Genomic DNA, 22,830 nt, shown 5'->3' with positions numbered 1-22,830 from the left:
GAGGAGGAAGGACATGATCATGATGGCTCCGGTGACCCAATGCCGGTGCAAGAAGGACACCGTGATGACGGCTCCGGTGACCGAACGGAGTCCGGCCAGGTATATATATTAATTAAGCATGTGCTGACTATATATAGCTAGCTAATTGATGCATTAATTGTTTTTGGTATGTACACATATATTAATGAACCCTCGTCTTTCTTCTTTTTTCTAGCCCTCCGGATCGAGCACAACTTCGGTAAAGAGACGAGGCCCGAAGAAAAAGTTGCGCTCGGATGAAAGGTTTGAGATCATAGAAATCGCACGCGATGGCATGCCGATTGAACCCATCCGGACAAAGGAAGCATTTGCTGCTCAGTGCGGGGTTCTTGTTAGGGACAAGATCCCGATCAGCATCTACCAATGGTTAAAGCCGGCTAAAGAAGAACCTGAGGTGTCTTATGTCTCCGATATGCAGAAAGAAGATCTTTGGACCGCGCTGAAGGCAAATTTCACCCTACCGCCAGAGGAGGATCCAGAGAAGCCAGTTAAAGAGCAATTGATCAAGTCTCATGCTCTTAAGAAGATGGCAGAACTATTCAGGAGGTGGAAGAATGAGCTGAAAAGATTTTCGACAAAGAAGAGACACCAGAATTTATCGGCCGGTATGAGAAGATCAGAGATCACTGGCCTGCATTTGTGGCCCACAAGACATCGGACAAGAGTAAGAAGATGCCAGTGACAAACAAGAAGCATGCTGCGAAGAAGAAGCTTCACCGTCGCAAGGGGCCAGGTGGCTACCTCAAAGCCCGGCCGTTGTGGGCCAAGGCTGAGAATGACCTGCTTGATAAAGGGGTCGAACCAGAGACATTCAGGTGGCCAGACCATTGCCGGACTTGGTTCTTCGGGGCTGGCGGAACTTTGGACCTTGTATCAGGGAAGTGCGTTTGGACGAACGAGCAAATGAGAATACCAGTCACGAGGCTTCAGGAGTATATCGATGCAGCCCAGAAAGGGACGTTCGTTCCAGACAGAGAGAACGACGAGCTCACAATGGCCCTCGGGAATCCTGAGCACCCTGGACGGACATGAGGCACGCCAGGCTCCGTTCCATGGAAGGCTGGGTTTCCGGACGCAGGCGATTACAAATGCCAGGACAGGAGGAAGAAACAGGAGCATACCCAACTGCAGGCGCTGCACGCAAGGGTACTAGCGATAGATGAACGAGAAGAAAATCGCAGCAAACGACCTGCCGAAGCTTCCCCCGAAGCTACCCTGCCATCTTAGCGGAGAAGCAGCGTGGCTTCCACCGAGCTGCTTCAGCAGGAGCCTGTCTTCACGGCTCCTGCTAGCTACTCCGTGGATGCTATCACAGAGTCTCAACATTGCCACCTTATGACGCAATGGCAGAACTTCAAAGTCAAGGCGGCTGTTGGCTCTGTTTTACCTACTGAACCTGGCGCAACCTACCACTGCGGCCGATTCCAGAAGGATATGCTAGGGTGATGGTGGATCAAATAACGACGGATTTGAGGACCTCCAGTTTGACCACCTTACGGGTGAAGGGGAGACTCGGCTGGGTTCTTCTCTGAAGACTCCATGCCTATGGCGGAAGGAGCTCATCAACCTGCCGAACTGGACGCCTCCGCCTCCTCCTTCTCCGGCGAGTCAGGGCAGTCCGCCTCCTCCTCCGGCGAGTGATCAGGGCACTCAGCCTCCTTCTCCGGCGCGTGGCGGCACTCCGCCTCCTTCTCCGCCTGTGCCGGCGCGCTCGAGCAGCCAGCCTCCTCCTTCTCCGCCTTGCCAGCAAGGGCGGAAGAGACCCGCCGCCGCTCCGGCTGCTCCGGAGCGTCGTAGTCCTTCTCATCCGCCTCATAAGCAAGCACGAAAGAAGACAGCCGCAGCCACTCCGTCTGCTCCGGCGTCTAGCAGTACAGCCAGAGGCGGGAGGCAATACAGATTCGGTCCTTCTCTGAAGACTCCAGAGAAGTTACCATACGAGAGGACCGAGGAGGAAAACAGGAATATCGTGCGAGCCGAAGTGACGAAATTATTTGAAGGGGTGAAAGCAAAGAAACATCCACCTCCGGAGGAGAAGATAGATCCGGTGAAAGCGAAGCGCATCTGGATGCCCTGAAGAAACCACCAAAGTCTTCGTCGAAAGCCAACTATGACCGCATTATTGAAAAGTCATTTCTCAAAGCGAAGCGGTGGGGAAGTACGATCAGTGATCAAAGGTTAGCAGAACGACGAGCTGGGAAAAAATTGCCCAGCTCGGCGAACAAGCGGACCAATCGTGCCCCCCCCCCCCCGCTCAAGGTGTCTAGCGATATCGTCGCTAATGATCCGAGGATGGTGCCCGGTTATAGCAATCTTGGAGATTACCTGCCCGACGATGTACATTATGATTTCTTAGAGGTGGACGAACACAGATACGAGTACGGGAAGCCTCTCGTCAAAGATGAAAAATCTCTAACAACGATGATGCGAAGATTTCATGATTGGTACATGAAAACCTGCAGAGAGTCTGGGGGACGAATAGTTTGACGCTGAGAGTTAAAGAGGAGCATGACCTCGTTGGAATTGAACTGTTGAATGTTCCATTTGAGGAGTTCTTCCAGTTTTTCAATCAACAGGCCCTCGATAAATTAACGGTCACTTGCTACTGTCTGTAAGTACTACTTCTGTCATTAAGTCTCTATATATAGGTCAGCTCTTTCATTGCATGTATTTATAATTATCCTCACTATATTATGCAGATTGAAGATCGCCGAATTGAAGAAAAGACAAATCGGTGATATTGGGTTCATTAACACAAATCTCATAGATGCAAATGAGGTTAAATTTCATGCCAAAATACCGAGGCCAACTTGCTACGATCGTTCGTAATAAATGAAAACAAAGATATAATACTCTTTCCTTACAACTTCAAGTGAGTGTTACTGTCTTGTGCATATTCGGTTTCCCTTATTAGTCCAGGTTATAGTAATGTAATTGATGAGTTATGCATGCGTGCGCAGCTTCCACTATATTCTCCTAGAGATTAAGCTTGAGCAGGGACTAGTAACCGTCTTAGACTCGAGACGAAAAGATCCTAAGGAGTATGCGGACATGACTGAAATGCTCGAGAAGTAAGTTAAATCGATCATTATCGCACCATATCAGCAACTTTGTTCATTTCCTGATATCAAGTAATTGTTTTCTTTGTCTGGCAGGGTTTGGACAAAATTCACCAAAAAGCTCCGGGACTGCCGAAGAAGCTGCAATTTAGACACCCGAAAGTAAGTACTACTAGCATGTTCCGCGCATCTCCTAGTGATTCAAGCGCTAGTTTCATCAATACCATTTATAGCATGCTTGCTTATCAGTTTGATTGACCTCTATTTCTTGTAAAGTGGTTGTGGCAGGAAGCCGGGAATAATTACTGTGGATACTACGTTTGCGAGTCCATCCGTCACACGACCTGTGAGCGGGGCTACTCTGACGAACAATATGAAGTGCGTAAGCAATAATATTCACAATTTTATTTTATTACCATCATTTGTGTTGAGTTTCATTTATTCATATATATATATATATATATATATATATATATATATATATATATATATATATATATAGACCCCCTTCTTCAAATTAGATCTTTCGGATGCGGGATGAACTCCTACCACCAGATCGTATGCGAGCAATTCAAGAGGAATTGGCGGCATTCTTCCTTGACCACGTGATCGCTAAAGACGGAGAATACCATGTGGACCTTGACTTCATATATAATTAGGAGATTATATTGTAAGAGATAATTATATTGTATATATGTAGTCAGTAGTGTCGGATAGATATACGAGAACTTGTTGTTCGACCAATCTCTCGGAGAAGGAGAGGTGGTCGATATCACTTCTCTCTGTATGCATATGTTCATGACGATCTTCTGTTTCCTTCATTTGCTTACTAGCTAGCGTGTCGAGTCCTCTCTATACGTATAATACGTAGCGTACGTCGACGAAGCACGGAGATAAGAGAGGACACTTCTCTCTATTAATTAGCTACATAACACAATATATGAAACACCTAAATTAACCCCCCAAAACCCCTAAACCACCCTCTTTAAAAAAAAACCTCAGCTCCTGCCAGCTGCTGATGCGTGGATGCCTATTGGTCCCGGTTTGTGCCACCAACCGGGACCAACGGGCCTCCTGCCTGGGCTCGCCGCACGGGCCACGTGGAGGCCCATCCGTACCGGTTCATGTAAGAACCAGGACTAAAGACCCAGGGCATTAGTAACGACACTTTAGTCCCGGTTCAACAACCGGGACAAAAGGCCCTTAAAAACCGGGACAAATGGCCCTTTTTCTACTAGTGGTTGTTCATGTTCATGTGTTTTCAGATTGGATCCTTCCGATTTACGCTACTCTTCCTCGGCGGCGGTTGTTGTTCTGTTGCGCTGGTCCTATGGGGCCTTAGCACGATGACTTCCGGACTGTCTACTACGACAAGTTTTGACCGGCTCCGGCGAGGAGGGACAATGACAGCGGCACGCCTTCGGTTCGCTTCAGTGTTTGTAGTCGTCGCTAGGTGGTCTACGGATCTGAATGTAATTTTTATTATCTCTGATGTTCGTTGTACTACAATGATTGAAAATGAATAGATTGGAAGTTTTCTTAAAGAAAAAAGAAGTCGCATGAGGTTCTCCATGGAGGCCTTTTTCTTTGAAATGTTCAAAATTCAAATTTTTTTCAGTTTTAAAAATAATCTGAAAAAATATGTACAAGTAAACAAGGATGTTATGCATATGTGTGTAAATTGTCAGGATAAAATACCTTGAAATGCAATGTGTACAAAAAAGATAAATTTATGACCTGGAAGGATGAATAGTACCATGTGTTAAAAAGCCCCATATTTTTCTTTTTTGCACAACCCTTATTTCAACGCATTTCGTACTGAAAATTTACACACTTGTGCATTACGCCTTCATGTATATCTATATTTTTTTCAGAATTTTTTGAAATGTAAAAATATGAATTTTGATGAATTTTAAATTTTTCAAAAACCGTCCTTATTGAAGCTCGGCCTCTAAAAGGGATTTTCGCATCTCTCTCACACACTTTTTTCTCTTTCGTAATAAAAGCCGAATAGTAGTAGTACTGCCGGGATGACAAGTAGTACAAAATCTGTCATTCTGCCACGCAAGCCAATGGGCGTGTCATCTTGGATAGGGGAATTAATTAGACTCTTCTGGTAAGTCAATGATTGATTGCTGAGTTGTTTATACTGGCACGGTGGCTGTCGCACGAGAACATGAGGCCGTGAGAGTGAACAGGTGGGCTACAAACTGTGAGAAATATAAATGTCACGCAAGAAACCGGAGAAGAGTGCTCCCATTTCCATTGGCCAGACCACCCACACCACCACAAGGTCAGCCACAGAATAGTGTCTTTCATCATTTCATGCAAGTGGTCACAGCTGGCAAGCCAGCTACCCAACAAAATCCAGAGAGGAACTCGTGCACTGCACCAACAATGGCATGCAGACACCTGTACTGACGTGCACATCCGGACGAGTAGGAGAGGTTGCTTGAGGGCATTTGCACACGTAATCAAGGGAGAGAGGAGGAGGAAGAAGATAAGGTTATATACGACGTGTCCAATTGTATGCTCCGGAGGAAATGAAATGATATAGGGTTCGCCGGTGCTTGCGCTCATGTATATGCTTGCCCTCCAACAGCTGTAAATCTTGGGGAGAGGTTAGGTTTAATTGGAAATGTTCAACGCACATATATTCCTCCCTTCTTGAAGGATAAGTTTGCACTCTACTTAATTATTTCTCGCTGGGAGTGGGGGATTACTTTCCTTTTGCGTCCAAGCATGGTACTGCTCCTGTCCGGGGGCATGCCCAGAGTTTTCCTTGGCGAGGAAGTAAGAGATACTGTGTTAAACTTGTGTGGATCAAGTTAATAACGAGTGTAATATTAACTTCTCATGAAGGTTAATCAGCTATTAAGAATGGCATTATTGACTGTATGACAGATGACTGCCATCTTCCTCTGTGCCCACACGTATGTGAAAATAAGATAGTGGTCCAAAAAAAACAGATAGTGAACGGATAAGCATGAGTAGAATTCTCTTTCAAATAGACGTAGGTGTGACCACGTATACATGCATTTCTTCAGCCCTTCAGCTTTTTTCACGTCAATTCCACAAAATGACTCAAAATTATTTGAAATGAAGCGAACATTTCCGACGAAAACTTTCGGTAGGGTGGGAAAAAAAACTTTCGGTGCTACTCGAGCATCACCATCGCCCTCACTCTCCCGACCTTGGGCGCGTCGAGGAGCATCAGCATCGCCGTGTCCCTCTTGGCCCTCCGATCGACGATGACGTGCGGCGGCACGAAGACTTGGCTGCCGATCATCACGCTGGCGCCGCCGGCGCCCGCAAGGCTCGCGCCGAACTTGCTGAACCCGGCCTGCTGAGCCGGCGCTTTTGCACCAGTAGCCCTACCGGTCTTTCCGGGGATGTCGATGGGGGAAGAAGCTTTCTGCCGGTTGGGCGCCTTGGTCGGACGGCGGTCCTCGCCGGAGTACTCGTCGTCGTCTTCATCGCCGTCGTCCTGAGAGTAGTGCACCTGAGCTACCACGGGATCCTGGGCTGCATCTGGCCACAGTATGTCTGCTTCATGGAATTCTTCATCTTGATCTTCCCGTAGCATCGTCTTTTGCTGGGCTTGACTTGACCCCCTAGCTAGCTTGGTGTACTTAGGATAGGGTATAAGTACGAATTAAGTAGTAGTAGAGTAGTATTACATGGTGGATGGGGTATATATGTAGGACTCTCTAAGCTGATTACCCAACTACCCATCCAGCCATTTTTGTCTTATCTTTCATGGGGATTTCCAGAAGTTACCCATGTAACCACCTGATCAAGTAGTTGCTTGAATGAGTCCACAGAGATGCCGGTGCAGGGTGCGCGCGCGTCGCAGTTACTGAATCAGCAGCGAGTCAGCGATGTGTAGATGGAGCGTAGTATCAAGAAACCACATTGCATTTGCATTTTGACCAGATGTATTATATTTATATGACACACACACACGTACACACAGAGTAAGTTTACACCAACGGATTAAATTTCATCTCGCTCTTCCAATTCCAACCAATTCACAAATGAGACCGATTGAAGAAAATTCATCGACATTCGTCCTATGCTCCGTAGCTATCTTATTTACTCTACAAACTGGATCAACGACCCAAGCAGACAGCATGTATCACTGCAGCCGGCAAGCCGCGCAGGGCAGCCCGGCCGCGCGCCGTCGGCCGCGAACAAGATGGGCGCGCGGCAAGGACGGGCTAGCTCTCGATGAAGCCGGTCATGCGGAGGACGGAGTCGCGCGTGCGCGTGAGGTCCCGGCCCTTGAGCGTCCGGCCCTGGCCGGAGCACACCGAGGAGGCCGCCCTGCGCCGCGCCATCAGCACGTGCGGCGGCTCCACCTCCCCGCCTTCCTCCTCCTCGCCGCGGCCCCTCCGCTCGTCCGGCGCGCCGGAGGCCGCCGGGATCTCGATCGGGTGCGTGAACGGCCGCCGCTCCTGCGCCCACGCCGCGCATTTCGCCGACAGGGCCGCGCTCTGCGTCGTCGACGACATGACCGGCCGGCCGGCTGTGCAAAGGACGAACTCGGGGCTAGCTAGCTGTGAATGAGGCAACCAATGACGAGAGCTTGCGAAACACGACGGACAGGCAGACAGCTCGCCGAGATATTCCCTCCGCAGCTCGCCGCGGCGCGAGGGATTTATAGGGCCCGGCAGGCAGCTACCTAGGTAGGCGAAGCTAAGCTAGGCACGTTCCGTGTGGAGCTGCACCATTGTGTGACAGATAAGTATGCGGTTTTGAGCTTTGACGGGAAGGGAAGGAATAATTCCATAATCCCGTCCGCGATCCAGCCCCAGTGCCTGCCTGGCTTGGGCGGCTGGGCTTGCTACGCAACAAAATTAAGGCACTTCATATTCCCCCGTACGTTCACGTAATCGCGTTGCTCAATTAGTAGGATCGGTGTGGCCGGTTGGCTTTGCCTTTCAGGCTCGACCACTCCACCTCCTGATTTTGATTTTGATCTGATCGCTCGTTTTGGCGCTTGCTTGAATGAACCTGGACGTGATTTGCGGCGATCATGCGTTTTGTCGCAGCGTGCACGTGCACGTTTCTTGATTGGTTGTGTTGCCTCTGTGGCATACCCCACGTGTTCTTGGTCTGTGTGTCTGCGTGCAGCGTGCACGTGCACGTTTGTGGATAACACTGACGTCCGGGGAACGATTTGCACGCGTGGCACGCGCCGAGGATGCCATGCTGCTCTCGGCCAGATTCTGTGGGTGGACGCGCCGGCAGAAACTCTGCTTCACTTGGCAGTGGCACATGCTTCATGCATGGTATTCGATCGCTCGCTCTGAGCGATGCGTATAGCATAGCCAACATCAAAAGGACCGCTTTATCGGAAAATTGATCTTCACTCACTGCTATACTTTGGTACGGTAGCATCAGTTAGGACGATGCTCACATGCAGCGGGAAACGGTGAGGAAGTAGACGTCCAGAGGGCTAGGTTCGATGAACTTGTGAACGGCTCGTCAAATGATTTTTCGCATCACCGTGTTTCACACAATTCATCCGATTAATCAGTTAACGGGTCAGTTAATCGTTAGTGACCGAATCAAATAACATTTATTCGTCGTGTTAACTTGTCAGGCCGAAATTGGCCGGTCAGACCGATTAATCGGTTGTTAGGCCGATTAATCGCTGCTGGCCCATTAATTTGTGGGCAAACAAAGCTCGAAATTTTGGCCAGTAACCCCTCCCATCCCTCTCTCGCTCCTCAATAGCTATATTCGACCAAACAGTAGCATATGTTGCTATATTACATAGCTGAGAGCATGAGAGTATGTATGGTATAATACGAAAACTAGATATATGTTGACAAGTTCCTATTTAATGTATGGATTAATGGTCGACCGATTAATCCAGTTAATAGGCCGATTCATCGATTAATCGTTACTCCCAAGCAGACCAAGCAACTACCAATTACCGATTTCTTGAACTACGTTTTTGGCAACTCCAACAGGCCGACCAATTTTGTCCGCAAGCGTTCGTTTTTGTTCGCTCGAAAAATACTATGGCCCAGCGCGCTGACGCAAATGGACTGTTGCCCGTTTTCATGTCCGCTTCGATCCGTTTCCGGCTTAAATTTTGGCTTGGTTTGCGTTCGCGTGGACATGCCGCGGATGCCTGCACAATCCTTTCATGGCTCGCCTCTCGGTCGCACACAGGCCAACCCACCCCAACCCTCCGAGCTCGACTTTCCGTCCGCTTCGCCCTCACCGCCGCCACCCCAGCGCCCCCACCCAGGCCCAGCCACTGCCAACACCGCACCACCAGCGTTGTTTCCACCTCTTTGCCGTCAACGGTGCAGCTCGTGTACCGCACCCTACTCAGGGGCCGCCACTGCCCCTTGGGACACCACCGCCGCAAGCCGTGGAGTTCGATGGCCCTGCTCCCGGAACCGGATAGGATGGGGTCTTCACCGGCTGAGACTCGTCCATGCTTGTGGTCATCGACGCCTACTAGGTGTTCGGTCGTTTATCCGGCCTGTTTGTAAGGTATGGATTCACCACTTCGAACGATCACAACGGATAGCTCAGATGAGTTTTTCTTTACAATAACATAATATGTTAATCATCGTCCGAAGAATCATCCAAAAATGAGAGTGATGTTGCGGGTTTGTGAGGCAACGCCATTGTTCAGGGGTCGATCGAGGGCCATGCACCTGCGTTGAATCGAGAACGGGGCCATGTCCTACTCTTTAATGATTATTTTCATCGCACAAATCAACCTTTGCAGGGATTGCCCTTTTGTGGTTGCCGTCTGGAATCATGTGTCTGCGTGGACACGTGAGGACTTACCGGCCTCGGTTACCTTCTGGAACCCGGCGATGTCTCGGGATGGTGGGACGAGCTGATTGCAAATTAGACGAAGCAAGACCGCAAGCGTCGCACTGGAAGGCTTTGTAGGAACGCTTTCATCGATCCAATCTAACATGGTATCAGAGCCAAGTCTCTTCCTATCGTCTAGCAAAACCAAAACCCTAAACACCCTTCCATCGCCATGGCTACGAGCTCAAGCGTCGTCGGCCTCAACCTAGGTGCTCCACCAACAGAGAAGCTCGCAAGGGGGAACTACCTCCTGTGGAAGGCGCAGGTCATGCCGGCACTGCGAGGCGCGCAAGTGACCGGCCTCCTCGACGGCAGCGACGCCGCACCGCCAAAGACGGTAGAAGTCACCAAGGCGGATAAAACCACGGCCATCGAGCCCAACCCTCTGTACGACCCATGGTTGTCGAAGGATCAGCGGGTTCTGAGCTACCTGTTGAACTCTCTCACCCAGGAAATCCTTGCACAAGTCATCGGTAAGGACAACACCTTTGATCTGTGGACTGCTCTTACCACAATATTCACCACGCAGTCGCAATCCCGCATAACCAATCTACGGATGGCCATCTCCAACACCAAGAAGGGCAACATGTCGAGCAACACCTTCATCGCCAAGATGAAGAACCTCGGGGACGAGCTAGCTGCGGCTGGGCGTCCAGTAACCGATCCAGAGATGGTGGACTTGGCTGGCCTTGATTGGGACTATGATCCCATCGTGGCAGCAATCGGCGCAATCAAGAACTCCATCAGCATTGACGATCTCTTCGCGCAGATTTCTGTGTTTGATCAGCGGATGGAGATGCTGGGGGACGGACCAGCAGGCTTCCGCTCCTCTGCCAACGCCGTCTACAGGGGGCGTGGGCAGTCCCGTGGCAGGGGAGGCCGTGGCCGAAGCACCAGAGGAGGAGGCGGTCGAGGGAACCGCTCTTCTCCCTCTCCTGGCCACGGTGGTGGCGGCGGCTATCAGCAGCAACGACTCCGTCCCCAACCACAACAGCAACAACAGCAAGAAGGAGACTATCCACAGTGCCAGATCTGCTACAAGTTTCATATTGGTGGCGCAAGAGCTTGTTGGCATCGCTATGATGATGATCATGAGGAGAAGAAGGCAGCCAACCTCGTCACCAACAACTACGTCATTGACACCAACTAGTATGCCGACTCCGGTGCTACTGAGCACATCACCGGGGAACTTGACAAGCTGACGATGCGGGAAAGGTATCATGGCGGTGATCAGATACACACGACAAGTGGAACCGGTATGGACATTACTCATGTTGGTAAATCAATTGTTAAAAACCCCGTAAAAGATTTACACCTTAATAATGTCTTACATGTTCCACATGCTTCCAAAAATCTCGTTTCTGTTCATCGTTTTGCCCTTGACAACAATGTTCTCATAATATTTTATCCCTACTCTTTTGTGATCAAGGACTTGGCAACGAGGAGAGTCATCCTTAGAGGAAAGTGTGAGGGAGGCCTATATCCACTCATATCATCTTCATCTTCATCATGGTCGAATAAACAAGCGTGGAGTGTCACCAAACCTTCCTCGGCAAAGTGGCATAGTCGTCTTGGTCATCCCTCTTCAGTCATAGTTCAGCATGTCCTTAGCAAGAATAATCTTCCCTATGAGTCTAGTGTTGAGTCAATTTGTGATGCTTGCCAGCAAGCTAAGAGTCATCAGCCACCTTATCCTATATCTACAAGTGTATCCACTGCTCCATTGCAGTTAGTTTTTTCAGATGTATGGGGACCAGCTCCCACATCAGTTGGCAGATTTTCTTATTATGTTAGTTTCATTGATGGTTATAGCAAGTTCACTTGGATCTATTTGCTAAAGAAACGATCTGATGTTTTCCAAGTTTTTCTCAATTTCCAAAACCTTGTTGAACGCCAACTAGACTCAAAGATTCTTGCTATGCAAACCGACTGGGGTGGTGAGTATGAAAAACTAAATTCCTTTTTTCAAAAGATTGGAATTTCTCACCATGTTTCTTGCCCCCATGCTCACCAACAGAATGGGTCGGCTGAACGCAAACACCGTCATGTTGTTGAGGTAGGACTAGCACTACTAGTAATGCTTCCATGCCCCTAAAATTCTAGGATGAAGCGTTTCTCACTGCCACATATCTCATAAATATTCGACCAAGCAAAGTCATCAAATTTGAGAGTCCCATCACACGCCTTTTTGGTGTCAAACCAGACTTCAAATCTCTTCGAGTATTTGGTTGTGCATGTTGGCCAAACCTAAGACCATACAACACACGCAAACTTGCGTTTCGTTCAAAAAAATGTGTGTTTTTGGGATATAGCTCTATGCACAAAGGAGTGAAGTGTCTAGATGTTCCCACAGGCAGAGTTTATATATCTCGCGATGTTGTGTTTGATAAATCAGTTTTTTCGTTTGAATCTCTTCATCCTAATGCCGGCGCTCTCCTTCGTCAAGAGATTCTTCTTCTTCCATCTACACTTCAAGATTTTGATCACGGGGGAAACAATTGCACTAACCAACATGATGATAATATTCCTACTCGAACCAGTCCTTGTCTTTCGTGTGTGCAGGTTTCTGAAGAAAATGGAGTTCAAAACGATCAAAATGATCAAAATCCCATTCAAAACGATGCTATATTTCATGTGCAAGAAGAGGACGAAGCTGGCGCGGCGAATGAGGGCGATTTGGCTGCGCCTGCCACTCCTGCGCGTCAATCCTCCTCGGATCGGGCGCGGATATCCGTCCCGGATCGCGAGCCAGCCAACCTGCATGACTAGGCGCGGGCGACGCAATCCGCGGCCGCCACGTCTCCACGCGGGGAATCCCCCTCGAACGGCTCGCGCATGCAGCCAACCGCGAGGCGCGACTCGCACATGCGGCCGACAGGCTCACCTGGCGCGGGATCTGCTGCGGCAACAAACGGTGCGGCGCTGAATGAGCAAGCCACACCCGTGGCCACTGGATCCAATGTGGCATCTCTTGGTTCCTCTCCAGGATCTTCTGCGACCAGCGATGCCGTGCGCCAGCGTGTACAGCAGCCTCCACCAATCACATCAAGAGTTACAACTCGGCTACAAAAAGGTATTAAAAATCCAAAAAAAAAGAACTGATGGCACTATTTCGTATGGCATGTTGTGTATTTCAGGCGAGCCAACAAAACTGGATGATGCACTTGGAGATCAGAAGTGGAAAAAGGCTATGGATGAGGAATATACAACCTTAATGAGAAACAAAACATGGCACTTGGTACCAAACCGGAAAGGTAAAAATATTATTGATTGTAAGTGGGTGTATAGGATCAAGAAAAAGGCAGATGACTCCGTTGACAAGTATAAGGCACGTCTCGTTGCTAAAGGTTTTAAGCAGCTTTATGGTATTGATTATGAGGATACATTTAGCCCTGTGGTAAAAGCTGCAACCATCAGACTTGTGCTAGCTATTGCTGTGTCTAGGGGATGGAGCCTAAGGCAGCTAGACGTATAGAACGCGTTTTTGCATGGTGTTCTGAAAAAGGAAGTCTACATGAGGCAACCACCAGGTTATGAAAACAAACAAAAACCTCATTATGTATGCAAACTTGACAAGGCTCTTTATGGTCTGAAACAAGCACCTAGAGCATGGTACTCCAGGTTAAGTATGCAGTTAAAACATCTTGGTTTTATTGCATCAAAGGCTGACACATCTCTCTTCATATACAATAAGGCAAACACTGTTATCTTTGTGCTCATATATGTTGACGATATTATAGTTGCAAGCTCTTCTCAAAATGCTATTGATGCTCTTCTGCATGATCTAAGCTCAGAATTTGCTTTAAAGGATCTTGGTGATTTGTGCTTCTTTTTAGGCATTGAAGTTAAAAAGGTTCAGGATGGTATAGTGTTGAAACAAGAAAAATATGCCACTGAACTCTTGGCTCGGATGGGAATGAAGGATTGTAAGGCCTCACCCACACCATTGTCTTCATCAGAACAATTGTCAGCATATGAAGGAGAGCCACTTAAGGAGGAAGAAAGCACCAGATACAGAAGTGTTGTTGGAGCCTTGCAATACTTAACCTTGACACGACCTGATATTTTATTTGCTGTTAACAAAGTATGTCAATACTTACATGCTCCCACTTTTGCTCATTGGACAGCTGTCAAGAGGATCATACGGTATGTCAAGCACACTGTAGGTTTGGGACTTCATTTTAGACGGTCCAATTCTACACTTGTTAGTGCTTTCTCTGATGCAGACTGGGCAGGTTGCAGCGATGATAGAAAATCAACAGGTGGTTTTGCTATTTTCTTTGGTTCTAATCTTATTTCATGGAGTGCCAGGAAACAAGCAACGGTGTCAAGGTCAAGTACTGAAGCTGAGTACAAATCATTGGCAAATGCTACTGCTGAAATTATTTGGCTTGAATCTTTTCTTGAAGAATTGGGTGTGAGACAACATCGTATTTCATCCCTATGGTGTGACAATTTGGGTGCCACTTACTTAAGTGCTAATCCTGTCTTTCATGCCAGAACCAAGCATATTGAGATAGACTTTCACTTTGTACGAGAAATAGTTGCAGAGAAGAAGCTGGAGATCCACTTTATTCCTTCCAGAGATCAAGTGGCCGATGGGTTCACTAAAGCTCTACCATACAAGCCATTTGAAGCATTCAAGAACAATCTCAATTTAGGATAGGTAGTTCAGATTAAGGAAGGGTGTTAGACTTAGAGATATTTACGTTATGTAATCTCAACTACCATCTCTATCCTTCTCTCTCCCGTGTAACTTCCTATCTCTATCCCGCTGGATCCTTGCGATCGGTGGACTCCTTGTAAACCACGCAGAGGTTGTTTCTGCCTACAATCAATAAATACCCGCGGCTCCTCTACGGAGGAGTAGGAACGCTTCCATCGATCCAATCTAACAGGCTTATCTACGCGTTGTGGAATATTTGGAAGGAAAGAGACCGGCGCATTTTCACGGGGTCCCGCATGACGCACTATGAGGTTGCGATGCTAGCCTTCGACGACATCAAGCAATGAGAGAGGGCGTTTTGTGTCGAAGTGCCCACTGTAGGTGTGGGCTAAGACTGGGTCAGATATCTTCCTAGGGTTGGCCACGTTACCTTCAAAACGTGTGCATCTCTGTAAATATGGGACTTTCATCTTTCTTTTATATGAAAAGACAGTGCTTCTATCGGTTCCTCGAAAAAAAATAACATTGTGAAACCTGATGTCAACAGGGCTCTCCTTCAAGATCATGTGTTCCTCTATAGATATTTGCGGGTACTCGAGTGGCTGGATTTCTTGATTTTGCTCATATTTGACGAGAACTATGGTTATGCAACAACTACAAATTCAGTTGCGCCTTTGGCAAGAATTTCTGGTCATATAGTCATAGTTGTTCATTTTTGAGTCGTTTTTGTGTTCGTGGGTTCATTTACTCTGTATCTGGTTGTACGCAACATTATACTAATCTAAGATAAACTAGATCTAACACAAACTGATTTGAGTAATAAGAAAACAGGTGTCAGCAGGTCGGATTTGCACAGCTCTCCGTGCAGCATACCAAACACGCAACTTTCTGATCAACAGAGTAGTGATTATGACAGGAACACTTGTTCTGCTGCACTTCACACGCCCGCCTAGCTGGAACGAACTTAACGTATATCAAGTGTCAATCAACCAGCTAACTGCAAGTAAGGGAAAGAGACACGTCAATATCCAAGGCCGAAAAACGAAAGCAAAAGGATCGCGTCACGCTGCTTGGCTTGACGTACGGACCTACCAAAACTGCAAGCCACTGCACGTTAGGCTTGCCCGGCGGGACATACGTGTGCTTTGTTTTGCTTAACTAGTTCAACAAAAGTTCCAAGTGCTGGCAAGCCTGTGTAAGCTTGTTATTGATGGGTTCAGACACTACGAACTGAGAAATCCCGACACCAAATCATCGCGCCGAAAGTTTCTGGCAGCTCTCTTTTTCTTTCAGAAATTACACTGAAGGACCATGCATGTTACTGCAGTACTAGGTATATGCGTACTAGGTATATGAACTTGGTAAAAATCTTGTGCAAGTGAATACAAAGTGGAGCATCACCCTTTCCCATCGTTTTCGTGAACTTTACGTCGACAGCGAATATCCAAGCAGCCTCTGAATTTTCACCGCGCGTTGGAGTGGAAAAAGACAGGCTACCAGCGCTCCGTACATGCGTGGGCTCTTGGTATATCCTGTGATCCTGGACTCTAGTGACGAGTCCCGCGTCCACGGCTTTCTACTGTGGCAGCATGCACGAAAGCACGCGGACTGTGTCGTGTTGGCGTGAACTACTGCTGCCGGTCATACACCTGTAACGCCGCGCAGTTTGGACAATGAGTGTGGTTGGCCTGCAGGCCACGGGCGCCGGTGAAAACTGACGGTGGCGCACGCACGGTGTGGATAAGGATGCCGATGCGCGCAGCCATTGGCATCCTGAGACTCCATAACGGGACACGAACCCACCATCCTTTTGGCGTATAGCATATGCACAACGACGGAGTAGTTTTGACTGGTGACTTCGATAGATTTCACAATAGTCTTGTACGTGTTCATCTATTCTTCAAATTGGCCAGTAATGGCAAGAACGAACGATCACGCGACGAGAACAACGACGGGGCTCCTCACAGCGTGGACTCCGTCGCTCCACGTGTACGAGCCTGCAAGATATTTCCTCTTCAGACGCCGACTTCTCTTCCCCGTCGCTTCGATCTTTATCGTGAAGCTCTTCTTCTCCCCGGTACGTGCGAAGGCGAGGCTCGTCGGCGAGACCTTCACGGAGAAGCCCATGGGCTCGACCACGGCGACCCTGTAATGAGCCCCGTGCTCGCCGACGTTGGTCACCGTCCGGTGCACGGTGGTGGACCCATTGAGGCCGTGGATGGCGACGGAAGGGTAGTTGAGCTCGTACGGACGCGGCGGGCTCGCCGGGCACGGGAACGAGCGGTCCAGCTGAGCGCCGCCGCTCGCGCAGGCGTAGAGGAGGTAGTCCTGGAAGGACGCGTCGTACACCAGGCCCGGGTCCAGCGCGTGCCTGGGCCTGATGTGGCCCGAGCCGTAGTCCATGGGCCCCGCCACCGTTCCGTCCGCGTTCATTATTGGGCCGCCTTCCGCGTTGTTTGCTGTTGCTGTAAAAACGACACACGCACAACCGAAATCACCAATTAAGCAATTAAGGAGTACTCCTTGCAAAGAACACTTCACCTTCCCAGGTCACGACAAGTGGCGCACATACAGCGCGCCACTTGTTGCAACATGATAGTTTTCCCTTTTTTCGTAGATCCGTTTATTCAAAACGTTTTATTTCTTAAACCGTGTGTCCAAATCTCAAACCGTTTTCACCATTAGATTCCTCGCGTCGAGATCTTCAAAACTAGATCCCATATTGATAGGTTTTGATGAATTTTTTTATGAAAAAACCGGACCAAAAAAACCAGACGAAAAAACCAAACCGGGAGCACGGTTTTTTTCCCTTTCTGAAAGAGGCACACCCGTGCCTTTCGCAAAATCACAACCATGCCTCTCGGGAAAGCAAAACCGTGACTCTCGTGGAAGGAAAAAAAAACAAAAAAACATGTTTTTTTCCTTTTCCGAAAGAGGCACGCCCATGACTCTCGTGAAAGCACAACCGTGCCTCTACCGAAAGCAAAACCGTGACTTTCGCGAAAGAAAAAAAAAGAAAACGCGTATTTTTTTCCCTTTCCGAGAGGCACGGCCGTGACTCTCGCGAAAGCACAACCGTGCCTCTCGCGAAAGCAAAACCGTGACTCTCGCGAAAGAAAAAAAAATAGAAAACGCGTTTTGTTTTTCCCTTTCCGAGAGGCACGGCCGTGACTCTCGCGAAAGCACAACCGTGCCTCTCGCGGAAGCAAAACCGTGACTCTCAAGAAAGAAAGAAAAAATAAAACGCATTTTTTTTGTTTCCAAAAGGCACGGCCGTGACTCTCGCTAAAGCACAACCGTGCCTCTCACGGAAGAAAAACCGTGACTTTTCGCAAAAGAAAAAAAAAAGAAAACACGTTTTTTCGCGTAAGAATTATTTTTTCAAAAAAAAAAATTGGTCGAAAAGTTAAGGAAGACCGGGGGAAAACCAAAACGTCGAAAAACCCAAAAAAACCGTTTAAAAAGCCGAAAACGCATGCGGAAAAATAAAAAAAACAAAATCTGGAGGGAGCGCGACACGTGGCGAATGGCTGAGAGCGCGCCAAGTGGCGCTGATCGTTGCGAGGCTCTCGAAGGAGCGCTCGTTAACTAGTTGCTCCCAAACCGAAATCACTACACAATTGCATTCTCAATCAAAGGAAAAGAAAATCAGAACTTGGCCCAATACAAATGACGTTGCGTACCGGTTTCTCAAAAAAAAAAGGCATTACCCAAGTTTCCAAAAAAAAGCAGACATTACCGGTGGTCATGATGGCTGATCGGATTGCGGCGGCGCTCCAGTCGGGGTGGGCTGACTTGAGGAGAACGGCGGTGGCGGAGACGTGCGGGCACGACATGGATGTCCCGGAGATGATGTTGTACTTCACCACGCGATTGTCGCCGTCGAGCTTTGTGGGCGACGACGCCTCGCTCCACGCCGCCAGGATGTTCAGCCCTGGCGCCGTAACGTCAGGCTGCACGCACACATTGCATGCAGATGCAGTTAGCACAGATGCTCGACAAGAGTCATCTTGAGAAGATGCAAATGCAAATGGATGCCGTTTGCGCACGGGAGTACCTTGAGAATGCTGGGCTCGAGGACGTTGGGGCCACGCGACGAGAACTGCGCCATCAACGGAGACGGCTTCACGTCCACGACTGTCCTCGAGCGGTCCAGGTAAGCGGTTGGGTTCGAGCTGGAGTTTATGTACTTGAGGATGGTGTTAACGTTGGTCATGGAGACTGCCGTTCCCGGGAGCACGTGCGCGTCGACGGGGACCTCGCTGCCGTACATCGGCGGGTTGCCGAGCACGATCGCCGCGCCGCCCGCCCGCTTCACCTCCAGGCCTTTGCCCACCCTCAGGCCGCTCCCCCTCAAGCACACCACGATTTTGCCTCGCACCTTCTTTGGCGAGAGTGAATTTGGCAGGCATTGGCTGCGCCCAAATACGAAATTTGAACCTTGTTCGATTAGCAAGTGTGACTCTTCAGTGATTGTTACTACTAGTGCTGTATATTTTTAAAGATATTTTACTTGGTAACGTTGGCGGCAGTGCCAGGAACCACGGCGTGTGCTGCATAAACTATTGGATACGTCCTGTTCGCCGGCAGCTGATATGGTGTTACCGTTTGTCCCTGATATGAAAGAACGGTAAATCTCGCGTCAGTCCATTTTTATTTAGAAGAAAAAACAAGAATAACGTACGTTACGTGACATGCAAATTCCTTAGGCGCTTACCATGATCACCATGCCATTGCCAAGCCTGATCGGGGAGTTGAAAGAGCGGTCGATGCTGCTGGCGCCCACCGTGAGTATCCACGGCGCAAGGTTGGACACGGTGGCCGGCGCGGGGCCAGAGTTCCCACCGCTGCACACGACGACCACGCCGCGCCTGGCGGCGTGCAGCGCGCCCACGGCGATGCCGTCGTCCGGTAGCCGGGGCGGCTTCCCGGTGGCCCCGATGGAGATGCTCATCACGTCGACGCCATCGCCGACCGCGTCGTCCATGGCAGCGAGCATGTCGGCGTCGAAGCAGGTGTTCTCGATGTTGGGGTTGGGCCCCGGTATGGGCCAGCACACCTTGTAGATGGCGAGGCGGGCGAGCGGCGCGCCGCCCGAGGCCGTGCCGGCCGCGAACCCGCCGAGCGCGGCCACGCCCGGCACGGTGCGGCCCGCGACGGTGGACGCGGTGTGGGTGCCGTGGCCGTCGTGGTCGCGCGGCGAGCGGTACGCGTTGGTGGTGTTCAGCCTGCCGTGGTGGGCCTCGTACGCCTTGAGGTAGCACCGCGCGCCGATGACCTTCCTGTGTACGTAACGTACGTATGATTATCACTGTATCTCAAAAAAAGGTGTACGTACGTATCGACAAGCACAGTGTCAGTGACGCAAATCGGGGTTAACAATCATCTGATTTGGCCTATGCTTACAGCATGTGATTAAACAAGTTTGCACGATATCACGACGATTTTTCTGCAACTCTCGAGGGAGTAACATCTGACACTGTCAGGCTGACAGGGATCTCGTTTTACACGGACTGCGAGGAAGGCGTCACGGGGTTCTACCTAATCTGCCGCCGCAGTTGCATCAGATAGAAAACTACTCTACGGCGGACTGTTTGTACGTCTGCTAAGCCATGCAGGCAGAGATTATAAAACAAGCTGTGCACTGCACTGAGTCGAGAAGGCGCCAAGCTGGAGTCTTGCCCCCGAGCTGGCCCACCATCTCGGGTTTTTGTTCGGACGTGCACGGTCTGGTCCCGGTTGAAGCGTGCAGGCACCCACGCCGGAGATTCTAGTTTGGATACATCGACATCGTAGACCGGCTATGTGTGTGTGTGTGTGTGGTGGCGGTGGTTCTCCTTTGGTCGTCAGTCGTCACTGTCTTGTCATCTCAATCATAGGTTGATGCACTGCATGTATGTCTGCCTTTTGTTTAACTTGTATCTACATACTTGTATCTCAAGTTGCATGGAGTAGTTTGGTATTGTCATGATTTTTAGTCTGACGAAGTGATCGATCGATAAGGTCGCATGATGGAAGATGGCAAGACGCCATGGGATATGACCCCTATTTTCAGCAACAACACACAGAAAATACTAGCCTGAATAGACCGACTAACCAATATGTTCCAGCAAGGCGTCCATGGAATCCCACGGAAAAGCAGGGCCACGAATGCATGATGCGGTGCGCACAAGTACATAATTACATATGAATGCGTATCATCTAGTATTAACTAGTACTAAGAGCTGATTATACCCGAATAAGCCCACAAGCAGCCGATTTAATTACCTATTGCAGGCGGAGGAATTGAAGGAATCTCCTCCTTGGCACACTCCCTTCCACCGCGCGGGCACTGGTCCTAGCCCCTCGTCGCTGAAGCTCCTCGACTCCGGCCAGATCCCTGCAGTTTCAAACAGCCGCTTCTTGTCAAACGAAACGTCGACACGTGAAGTCTTTAGTTGATTGGCCGGAAGCACGCAAGTCAGTAGAGAGCCTTCTCACCGGAGTCCAGCATGCCTACGATGACATTCTCGCCGGCGTGAGCGCCGGACGGCTGCCAGCCCTTGCTGAGCCCTTCCTCCAAGCCCACAAACTCCCAAGACCTCGTGGTGTGGGGGGACCACCTCCCGTCGCTCCGAAAGGTAGACACTACCTCAGTCTTCTCTGCAGGTCATGCCACATGCATCAGCCAAACGCGCACAAAGACATATAGGCAACAGTGGTGGACAAATAACAGTATTATCTTGAGAAAATCCCTAGTGTCACTGTGAGTGCACATGTATTACCTGAAAGCTTTGTGGCTTCTTCCTCGGAGAGAAGAGCCGCGAAGCCATTCAGGGTGTGCTTGTAGCTGTACAGCAGCGACGCCCGTGCCTCCTCCTCGCTGGTGAACCACAGAGAGAGCGTCTGAATGATTAGCTGCGACTTGCTAGTATCCATTATCAGCAGGCAGCACACAGCAAATGTCGAGGACGATAGATGTATATATGAGCAGTGCACGGCGGCGCCATGTATCATATGCATATCGATTAATGGACGTGTACGTACGTACCTGCCCTTGACGGAGAGGAGGAGGGCATGGTGGTCATCAAGGATCGCCCCCTTCGACTTCGCTCCGGCGTGCTCGCCCAGATACACTATATAGACCTGTATATCCAATTATCCACAACGGCGACATGAAAGTTCATGGAAAATTAAGCATATGAGGGAGCTAACAAAACAACTGCATCAAGCATCATGAAGGGTAGGACTGCCGGCCATGAAATAATCAAAGTCAAACTAGACCCTTGAGAAATCTGTTGATTAACATCGAAAAATAGAATGATCGATCGAGATGATGACCTGGCCTTGCTTGGTAGAGGCAGAGGCAGTGAAGAAGGAGAAGAGACAGAGGAAGAGGAAGAAGAGAAGTCCGGACATGGCTCCTCCTGCCGTCTTCATCGGAGCGCGGTACCTCCCTCTGTGCCTCGACGGCTTGGAGGCTGTTTATATATACACTATACAGATTCTGTGGCGAGGCGATGGATAGGGCGAAAGGGACACGGCGGAATAGTTTGACTGTCTCTAGCCCTCTGAGACGATACCATCTTTTGCTTCTTGTATTTTATTCTTTGTAATTTCCTGCTTTCTTCCCAGTATTCTTTTTTCCCTTTTGGCGAAAGAATCTTCCCGGTATTCGTCCTAGTGTCTAGCTTCAGCTTGAAGCTGTGATGAGCTAATTAACTTGGATATTGTGGTCTGGATTGGATACATAAACTCTGCAACCTTGGCATTTTCACCACCAACAAAAATAGCTAGTCTGGCGCTGATATCGCATCCACCAGTATCTTATTTTCAGACAAGAATAGTGTCTTTCACCTCATGTCATGAAAAAATGCACTTTTTTCGTGAATACGCAACGGTTGTGTATCTTTTCATTAATAGAAGGAGAGTAACAACATGGGATTACAAGCGCTCATGAGACCATGTACACAAAGAGGCATGGTAGCTAGGGGTTGCTCATCCCCGATCGGATAGAGGCCAACTATCGTGGATGATGTTTTTTATCCCGGTTGAGCCGGCCTTTGCTCAAAGACAAGCCTCGTCTTTGATGGTGGTGGAGAGACAGGTAACCGATGGCCGCTCGTCGTTGAAGATGCAGTTGTTCCAGTGCTTCCAAAGCCACCAAGCAGTGAGGATGATGAGGGACGCCAGACCCCTGCGAGCAGAAGCGGGTGTGTGGGCGCAAGATGTAGCCCA

The 22,830-nt window shown here is 49.2% G+C and overlaps 2 protein-coding genes across 2 annotated transcripts; both read right to left on the bottom strand.

Annotated features, from left to right (window-relative positions):
• Window positions 1-7,094: 7,094 nt before the first annotated feature.
• On the bottom strand, window positions 7,095-7,847 carry LOC123074733 (uncharacterized). Its single transcript, XM_044497496.1, has one exon. The coding sequence runs from the start codon at window positions 7,610-7,612 to the stop codon at window positions 7,319-7,321; it is 294 nt and encodes a 97-aa protein (XP_044353431.1). The 5' UTR covers window positions 7,613-7,847; the 3' UTR covers window positions 7,095-7,318.
• An 8,591-nt stretch (window positions 7,848-16,438) lies between these two features.
• Window positions 16,439-22,088, bottom strand: LOC123079122 (subtilisin-like protease SBT5.6). The gene is made up of 10 exons (XM_044501797.1): window positions 21,934-22,088; window positions 21,644-21,738; window positions 21,378-21,475; window positions 21,094-21,255; window positions 20,881-20,992; window positions 19,331-19,895; window positions 19,127-19,227; window positions 18,671-19,028; window positions 18,353-18,566; window positions 16,439-17,078 (listed from the first exon to the last, which is right to left on the bottom strand). The coding sequence occupies exons 1-10, from the start codon at window positions 22,030-22,032 to the stop codon at window positions 16,546-16,548; spliced, it is 2,337 nt and encodes a 778-aa protein (XP_044357732.1). The 5' UTR covers window positions 22,033-22,088; the 3' UTR covers window positions 16,439-16,545.
• Between the last annotated feature and the right edge of the window lie 742 nt (window positions 22,089-22,830).

This window comes from Triticum aestivum, chromosome 3D, assembly GCF_018294505.1.
Source record: "Triticum aestivum cultivar Chinese Spring chromosome 3D, IWGSC CS RefSeq v2.1, whole genome shotgun sequence".
NCBI classification, from domain to species: Eukaryota; Viridiplantae; Streptophyta; class Magnoliopsida; order Poales; family Poaceae; genus Triticum; species Triticum aestivum.
Note: the sequence above shows the minus strand (reverse complement) of the source record. Positions and strands in the feature narration are given on the sequence as shown.

Excerpts from the sequence above, each read along its gene's own strand:
- LOC123074733 (XM_044497496.1), bottom strand. The coding sequence starts at position 7,612 with ATGTCGTCGACGACGCAGAGCGCGGCCCTGTCGGCGAAATGCGCGGCG.
- LOC123079122 (XM_044501797.1), bottom strand. The coding sequence starts at position 22,032 with ATGAAGACGGCAGGAGGAGCCATGTCCGGACTTCTCTTCTTCCTCTTC. Across the intron at positions 20,993-21,093 it reads CGTAGGCATGCTGGACTCCG|GGATCTGGCCGGAGTCGAGG; the intron begins GTGAGAAGGCTC and ends TTGAAACTGCAG. Across the intron at positions 17,079-18,352 it reads ATCAGCCATCATGACCACCG|CAACAGCAAACAACGCGGAA; the intron begins GTAATGTCTGCT and ends TCGTTTTTACAG.